This window comes from Silene latifolia, unplaced genomic scaffold, assembly GCF_048544455.1.
Source record: "Silene latifolia isolate original U9 population unplaced genomic scaffold, ASM4854445v1 scaffold_57, whole genome shotgun sequence".
NCBI classification, from domain to species: Eukaryota; Viridiplantae; Streptophyta; class Magnoliopsida; order Caryophyllales; family Caryophyllaceae; genus Silene; species Silene latifolia.
The window spans coordinates 1,763,979-1,772,989 of NW_027413480.1; the positions used below are offsets into that span (position 1 = coordinate 1,763,979).

Below are 9,011 nucleotides of genomic sequence, written 5' to 3' on the forward strand. Positions count from 1 at the left end.
TCCGATGTCCATATGTGTAATGTACATCAGATTTTTATAGAAAGCCCATGTCCTTTGAAGCTAGAATTACATCGAACTTTTATAAATCCGCTGTCCTTTATATTGTTTTTTTTTTTTTTAAATTTGAAAAGAGCAGGCCAATTCATATTGCATTACACCAATTTGAATGCCAAAACATTAATACAAAACATGCCAACTGCCATTCAACCAAAATGATCGATTTCAATTATAAAAACCGATCCCAATCAACATACAACGCAACCGTCTCCGTCATCCGAATTCAACAACTAACGAACAACAACAAAGGGCATAACAAATCCCAGCCAACATAACATATGGTCTTGCAGATCATGTAATCAGTTTTTCAAAATACAACTACCTAATACATTACTACGCTAGCTAGCTATCTACGGCTAGATATTGAGAAAATAGTTCGCCCACAAGTCCCGAACCTCATCTAATTCTTCTTGTGAATATGGCGTGGTGTCTTGAAAAACCTGTAATGCATATTAATGACAATGGGGCAATCAGACATGGCCTCACAAGGGCGACTTCATATAAGCTAATAATTAAGGGAAGAGGGTGCGGCTAGCTAGCTCATTGAATTGGCGGCGGGTTCGCCCACAATGCGTATAGGCGCAGGTCAAAGTAGGATAATTACTTGAAAAATACCGAGTTTTGCTATAATGTCGAAACCGACCTCATTGATAGCTTTTGTTGGATTAGAACGCGTGACGATTTCCAGCATGTACCTCATGACGTAGTACCCGCATTCTACAACACCTTGTTGACGAGCACACTAAAACAACAACTCGACAAGAATTAAACCAATAACATGACTTTGTCAATTAAAAGTGATTGATGATCAGACATTGAATTTGTCGTCATAATAAGCAACAACTTACATTATGTTGCAGCCATTGCGGTGCTTGAGAACGCATTCTTTCCCCACCATTGTAGCCGTATACTCTTACCGATCTAAATATAAACATGGTTTCAAATAAATGACTGTCAGCCAATAATAGTTGCCATTTTTAATGTTTTAATCAGTTGAACATTTATTTATGTGCATATCAATAAATGAACTATTAAGATGAACTTACGCATTAATTAAAGATCTCAACTTTGACGGCACTTGCTTTCCTAGTGAGTCGAACCAATGCACTTGATTATGATCAGCAACGTCAGTCACAACGAGCATCCAATGATCACTGTAAATAATTTGTAACTTATTTACATGATAATCAATAATAAATGGTGACAGTTTTGTTTATTTAAAAGGCAAGGTTGATCATCACTTACCAATACAGTAGATGTTGCTGATTGAATAACCAATGCAAAACTAAATAATGAGATGCAATAATTGTAGTATACATACCCAAGAAAAGTGTCAATGACTCCAAGGGAGATCTTATTCATGTTCAACAATGAAGCTATGTCTTCCTTGGCGAGGCGCAACCTTTTCTTGGATCTTATTCATGTTAAAAAAAAAAACAATAATAATTAGTAGCCTGATATCATCTGATGTATATCCAGAACCAAAATTATATAAAAAAAATTATATTCCGTCTTTTGAGAGCCTTACAATTGACATTCAATTTATATGATTCCATGACGAGCAAGTTAATAGGTGAACCCGCAAACGTACACACATTTCAAAGACTTTCAAGATTTCTATCTAATTAAAGTATTTTTTTCCTATATAATATAAATCTTCATGTCGTGACAGCTCCACTGTTGCTTGCTTGTCTGAGAAATAAGAAAAGATATCACTTGATTACTTATCCACAAGTTAGAGATCTCAAATGCATTTCTGAGTTTAAATGGTTCTACTAATTGATAGAAATATGACGACATGAATGAGTCTGTCATAAGTACACACCTGAACTGATGCAATTAAAACCTCCAGCTCCAGTCATTGAACCAACGAAATAATATCCAACAGTAACCTGCATCAATAACACCTTTTAAATGTACAACCATAATAAATTAATCACGCAGTTATTAAACATACAAACAAGTCAGCTATGCCCCAGAGAACACATTAAAGCACCAGTAGGGCGACCCTAAATGAAATATATTAGAGTGGCATTAGGCTTACAGGTAAAGTAAAGAAAAGTTCAAATTAAAACAACATTAATGAAATAGATAGAGTTTACTCATCTTCTTAGCATGTGAAGCAAGATATTTCCACTGCTCTCATTCACTAGCAATAGCTACATTCGTCTCAAAATATGGAACTTCAACCATTTGGGTCATCGTATCGTACATGAAACCTATTGAACAAAATAACAACAAACACCCTAAAACGGAATACAAGTTCATAAGCATCAGCATCACTATCGACTTGAACAACCAACACTCAACAATCCACATACACGACTAGCCATCAGCCATCCATTCTAACACCTATCGTGCTAGATACAAAAGATGGCCCAACATGGCAACACAACATCCCACTCCATTCATGAGGGAAAAAAAAAACAACAAATCATCTAAGACAGAATTCACGAGCTCACAAGCATCACAATCTGACAATTTTTTTAATGATTTTTTACGCATATGGGCTTCAACATGAATAATACATACCCACCCATATCAAATTGTTAAAAATTATATCAAATAGACAATCTACCAAGTGTAGCAGCATACAGGTTAAACAACAAAGATCCACAACAAGACAAGCAAGGTCAATTTCCAAGGAGACGCCTCTACTACGATAAATTGGAACCTAGGATTTAAGATAACAACACTTGTAGACTCGACGACTACTGATGTGGGCGAACATTTTGCGGGGAACTTTTAATTACTTAACTAAAACAAACTCAAAAGTACCCAAAATTTTTGTAAGTTCAAACTGATGATCAATATTTTCTGCAAAACTTACATAAATTCAAACCACACAAGAACCCGCTTAAAATTTCACTAATAACGTAGTTTTAATAGGTCCGAATCTCAAAATAAAGCTTGAAAGCATAAAGGGTACAAACTGCTTGTAATGAACTTTAATAATTAAAGAAACAAAAAACAACTAGCAAACTAATTCATAGCAGCAGCAAAGAGTTGGAACACACATTTCATCGAACAGTTGGTGTGCAAAGTCAAATTCAACGTTCCATCACAGCCAATGCTTAATCCCATCCTCCAAACTGAACGAAATCCAATCAAACATAATACAAGTACTCCATAACATATCAGCTCCACAATTACACCACTAAAATATGCAATTAAGAACTTAAGCGAAAAAACCCCAATATCATATGAACCCTAACTCGTTTCGATAATTATCAGTAAGACCCATCTTCAAACAAATATGAATCGAAATCTAGATATGAAACCATTGAACAACCAGTTGGTGGAAAACCCTAGATATGAAACCAATATGAATTGAAATCTGAAAAAACAAATTACATGTAAAGGGAACCTGTAGTTGCTACGCAAGTAGAGGGTCGAATGTCGAGTGGTTGAGAGGCCAAGTAACTAAGTAAGGACACCGACGAAGCGGTTAATCAAAGACTCGAAGTGTTACTTTTGATGTGAGAGTCTCAGGGAGAAACTGCCAGAGTAACAATTGGGGTATAACGGAGTATATGAGAATGAGATGCGGAGGCCATTGAATGGCATTAATAATTAATTAATTTACTTTTGTTAGTTTTAGGCTACGGTTTTAAAAGCAACCGTAGTCTTTTCTTTTTTTCGGGCACATTTGGCTACGGTTCTTACTTACAACCGTAGCCATATATAAAAGGCTACGGTTATTAATAGCAACCGTAGCCTTTTATACTAGCCAAATGTAATTTTTCTACTAGTGATAATAGATTGACTTAGTATGCTAGTGAAAATAATTTGGGACGGGGGAATTGTTTTCATTTTGCGCCCAAATTGAGGATTATATGGACATGGGTTGTAATTTAATCCGATGTCCATTATAATGGACATGGGTTGAAAATAACAACCGATGTCCATATAATATAATTACATCAGACTTTTATAAAAATCCGATGTGCAAACTTATTACATCTGTTTTTTCAAAAATCCGATGTCCATCCACTGATGTCCTTGATGAATTCTGTAGTAGTGTGAGGAAGGAGAACATGTTTCGATGGGATGAATGTTGTGAGACGGCATTCCAAACATTAAAGGAGCGTTTGACCATAGCTCTAGTCCTAGCTTTACCTGAAGGGTGTGAGAACTTTGAGGTGTATACAGATGCTTCAAATAACGGGTTGGGTTGTGTGTTGATGCAGAATGGGAAAGTCATTGCCTATGCTTCTAGGCAATTGAAGCCTTATTAGAAGAACTATCCGACGCATGATCTAGAGTTAGGTGCAGTTGTGTTTGCTCTCAAGATTTGGAGGCACTATCTTTATGGGGCGACCTTTAAGGTGTTTTCTGATCACAAGAGTCTAAAGTACATATTTACTCAAAAGGAGCTGAATATGAGAGAGAGAGAGGAGGTGGATGGAGCTTATCGGGGATTACGACATGGATATCATATACCATGAAGGGAAAGCAAACGTGGTTGCTGATGCGTTGAGTAGGAAGAGTGTGCATTCTTGTGGGAAATAATCTGTATACTTCCCTTAAACTAGAAGGATTATAACGAGTTTAACAATGATGATCAATGGTCATAAAAAAAATACATAAACAAAGTATAAAGGATTTAGAATTAACCTTCGGTCCTAGCAAAATTGGCCTAAGAACAATATCAAAATTGATATTCGCCTATTAGTTGCACCCAAGATGATATGAGATATGCCCTTTGATTATGCTAGAAATCGATCTAAAATTTTCTGTAAAATTTAGTTGTTTTTGTGTTTTTCTGATGAGAGAGGAGGCAAGGTCAAAGAAAAGAATTAGGGTAGAAGAATTCTCACCCTTTCTTTCTTATAGTAGCCGAAATTAGGAGTCAATTAGGAAAGAATAAATCTCTCCTAATTTTCGGCCTAACTGACCGAAATAAGGAGATTATTCTCCTTATTTTTGGTCTTTCCAAAAATATATAATATGTGTTGAATTGTCATCTAGTGAGGATCGAACCCATGACCTCTTGGTTTGTATACCCTCACTATTACCACTATGACACATTCATCTTGTTGATATTAAACATAACTGATTATATTTAATTACGAATTAACAGATTAATTCGTCCAAGCTAACATTAAATATATTTAACTAAATATAACTTATTATATTTAATTTACGAATTGTGATTAATTCGTCTCAACTTAATATTATTTAATTTTATTAAATAATTATCTCATCAACACATTGACTAACTTTTTAGTCATTTTGGGCATCAATGTGATTATATTTCTATAACCACATTTCTCAAACACATCCTATAGGTGTGACCTTTAGGGACCAGTTTATCACCGCCATCTGTATGATAATAACGTCAAACTTTCTAGCAAGCCAACCGTTATTAGGTAAACGTTAATCAACTGATTAAATATACGAAGTATACCCTTGTGAACCTGTAAGAGATTTACAAATGTTATCACACTAATTTGTGGAGGACACAAGCTCCAACAAACTCCCACTTGTCCTCACAAGTGTATGTGCGATAACCGATTCTCATATCCTATAAAATTTCTCCCACTCAATGTAAAACAATTTGCAAATACGTATTCACAAAGGTCGTATTTTACAAGCGATCAATATCAAGAGTGGTTTCGCCGACTAGAGAGTAACTTAACTGATAATTGAATCAACATTCGAGCATGGCCATGCATTTCAGTTACAACTCCTCGAGTGGCCCTGAGAAATAACTATACCTGATAAGGGTTGGATATTTTTCTCAACTCGAATCCTGCAGATGTAAGCACAGTATGAAATGACCCAGAAAAAAATCTACTTAGCCTCCAGTTACGGCAGACCGTGAGAAAGAAACCAAAGTCACCCAAAAACTTCCTTAATCTCAAGAGACAGTCGATAGTCAAAAAAATCGACTCTAGGAACACAATGGATGTCCTATCCACGACCTGGCACTGAATGTTTATTAAACATTTAGGACTCCATTACGTTGTCACAAAAAGTTGTCCTACGAGGTATCGTCATAATCTCGTATCTCGTGATCGATCGATCAACCGTTTGACTTATGGCTCGTTGAACCCACCATCAATCGATTGCACAATATAATAGCCGGAGTTATCGGCTCACATTGGCGATTACGGACCAAAACAAATTATAATGTAATTCAGTTCACTCTGTGGCGTTCAATGTTGTCAGTACAATCCACATGAAAAACAAAATATTATATATAAAATGATGAAGTTATAAATAGTATATGAAAAAGATAATGTATCAAATCCATAATCAAGTACTACAACTCAGGAACATGTTTAATTCCCATGGAATTTACATGCCCTACATGCTTATCATAATTCAACGGTTTGGTGAGAGGATCCGCGATGTTATCATCCGTCGCAATCTTGTCAATCACTATCTCTTCTTGCTCCACGTAATCACGGATCAGGTGAGCCTTCCGAAGTACATGTCTAGATTTGTTGCTAGACTTTGGCTCCTTAGCCTGGAAGATGGCACCTCTATTGTCACAATAGATGGTGATCGGGTCATTCGAACTAGGAGCTACCGAAAGCCCTTGTAAGAATTGACGCATCCATATCGCTTCCTTTGCTACCTCCGAAGCGGCATAGTACTCGGATTCAGTAGTAGAATCTGCTACAACATTATTTGGAACTTTTCCAGCTGACCGCAGCACCATTAAGAGTGAAGACGAACCCGGACTGAGATTTTGAATCATCTCGATCCGTTTGGAAGCTAGCATCTGCGTAACCGGTTGCGTATAGCTTAGTATCGCCTCCATAATTCAATACCCAATCCTTAGTCCTCCGTAGGTACTTGAGGATATTTTTGACTGCTATCCAGTGTGTTTCACCTGTAGTCTTTTGGTACCGACTCGTCATACTCAATGCATATGCCACGTCTGGACGTGTGCATATCATGGCATACATGATCGATCCTATTGCAGATGCATAAGGAACACGACTCATGCGCTCTATCCCTTCAGGCGTCGTGGGTGACTGAGACTTGCTCAACTGCATCCCAGTCATCATAGGAAGGTTCCCCTTCTTGGAGTTGGTCATGCTGAACCTCTCAAGAACCTTATCCAAATAAGACTCCTGACTAATTGATAACGTCCGTCGTGATCTATCTCGGTAGATACGAATTCCCAAAATGCGTTGTGCCTCACCCAGATCTTTCATCTGGAAATGGTTCTTCAACCGTTCTTTAACCGAAGATAGGAGAGGAATGTCATTCCCAATCAAGAGTATGTCATCGACATACAATATCAAGAATACAATCTTGCTCCCACTCGACTTGATATATAAGCATGGTTCTTCGACCGATCGAGTGAAATCATACTCTTTTATCACCTGGTCGAAACGATGATTCCAACTCCGAGAAGCTTGCTTAAGTCCATAAATGGAACGCTTAAGCTTGCATACTTTCTTAGGATGTTCAGGATCTATGAAACCTTCGGGTTGCACCATGTACAACTCTTCCTCCAAATAACCGTTTAAGAAGGCGGTTTTCACATCTATTTGCCAAATTTCATAATCATGAAATGCGGCAATCGCTAAGATTATCCGAATGGAACGTAGCATGACTACAGGTGCTAAAATCTCATCATAATGCAATCCTTGCACTTGAGTGAAACCTTTTGCCACAAGTCGTGCCTTATAGATATCTAGTTGCGCGTCTACAGAATGCTTTATTTTGTAAAGCCATTTGCACTGTAGAGGTTTTACCTTATTAGGTAAATCAACTAGATCCCATACGTTATTCTCATACATGGAGTCCATCTCGGATTGCATGGCTTCGAGCCATAGCTTTGAGTCGGAACAGGCCATAGCACCTTTATAGGTTGCGGGTTCATTACTTTCTAGAAGTAAAACATCATTCTCCTCGACCATACCAATGTATCATCGGAGGATGAGAGTCTCTACCCGACCTCCTAGGTTCCTCGGGAATATTAACCGTATCATCGGTTGGAGGTCTGACTTCCTCCATCTGTTCCTCGGTTGTTGGTTCTGGAATCTCCGACAGCTCGAAGGTTCTATTACTTGACTTGTTCTCGAGAAATTCTTTCTCTAAGAATGTCGCACTAGCCGCAACAAAAACTCGATGTTCGGTAGGCGAATAGAAGTAATGACCAAATGTTCCTTTTGGATAACCTATAAAGTATGTCTTGACCGATCGCGGCCCGAGCTTATCCTCGTGTCTCCACTTGACATAAGCCTCGCAGCCCCAAACCCGAATAAAGGACAAGTTGGGTACTGTTCCCTTCCACATTTTATATGGAGTCTTGTCGACAGCTTTAGACGGACTTCGGTTAGGTATAAGAGCATAACCCCATAATGAATCAGGCACTACGGTGTGACTCATCATGGATCGAACCATATCAAGTAAGGTTCGATTTCTCCGTTCGGACACACCATTCAATTGAGGTGTTCCAGGTGGAGTTAAGCGCAAAACGATTCCACGAGTCTTTCGGTGTTGATCAAACTCATTTGAAAGATATTCGCCACCCCGATCTGAACGGAGTGCTTTAATCTTTCTACCCAATTGGTTCTGTACCCTATTCTGGTATTCCTTGAATTTCTCAAAGGACTCACTTTTATGCTTCATTAAGTAGACATATCCGTATCTACTCAAATCGTCCGTGAAAGTGATAAAATATCTATAGCCATCTCTAGCGGTAATTGACATAGGTCCACATACGTCCGTATGTATGAGTCCTAATAGGTCACTAGCGCGCATTCCAACACCTTTGAAGGAAATTCGAGTCATCTTGCCAATATGACATGATTCACACGTGCCATATGTAGAAAATCCGAATGCGGGAATAGTCCCATTATCGACGAGTTTCTTCACGCGTTTCTCATTTATGTGTCCCATTCGACAATGCCATAGATAGGTTTGATCTTTGTCACCAACCTTTAATTTCTTATTGTTCATGTGTAATACTTCCGTGGTTTGATCTA

At 37.9% G+C, this 9,011-nt stretch overlaps 1 protein-coding gene and 1 long non-coding RNA gene across 2 annotated transcripts; both read right to left on the reverse strand.

The window, feature by feature from the left end:
- Window positions 1–241: 241 nt before the first annotated feature.
- Window positions 242–1,260, reverse strand: LOC141639815 (uncharacterized). Its single transcript, XM_074448857.1, has 4 exons — window positions 1,104–1,260; window positions 906–978; window positions 701–799; window positions 242–497 (listed from the first exon to the last, which is right to left on the reverse strand). The coding sequence occupies exons 1-4, from the start codon at window positions 1,199–1,201 to the stop codon at window positions 414–416; spliced, it is 354 nt and encodes a 117-aa protein (XP_074304958.1). The 5' UTR covers window positions 1,202–1,260; the 3' UTR covers window positions 242–413.
- Window positions 1,261–1,568: 308 nt separating this feature from the next.
- LOC141639816 (uncharacterized) lies at window positions 1,569–3,613 on the reverse strand. Its single transcript, XR_012542677.1, has 3 exons — window positions 3,412–3,613; window positions 1,883–2,276; window positions 1,569–1,749 (listed from the first exon to the last, which is right to left on the reverse strand). It is a non-coding gene; the product is annotated as an uncharacterized LOC141639816 (long non-coding RNA).
- Between the last annotated feature and the right edge of the window lie 5,398 nt (window positions 3,614–9,011).

What these genes read in the sequence shown, in the direction of transcription:
- LOC141639815 (XM_074448857.1), bottom strand. Translation starts at nt 1,201, where the DNA reads ATGCTCGTTGTGACTGACGTTGCTGATCATAATCAAGTGCATTGGTTC. An exon ending in CGCAATGGCTGCAACATAAT is followed by an intron (nt 800 to 905) that starts GTAAGTTGTTGC and finishes TTGTTGTTTTAG; the next exon opens with TGTGCTCGTCAACAAGGTGT. An exon ending in CAACAAAAGCTATCAATGAG is followed by an intron (nt 498 to 700) that starts GTCGGTTTCGAC and finishes TATGCATTACAG; the next exon opens with GTTTTTCAAGACACCACGCC.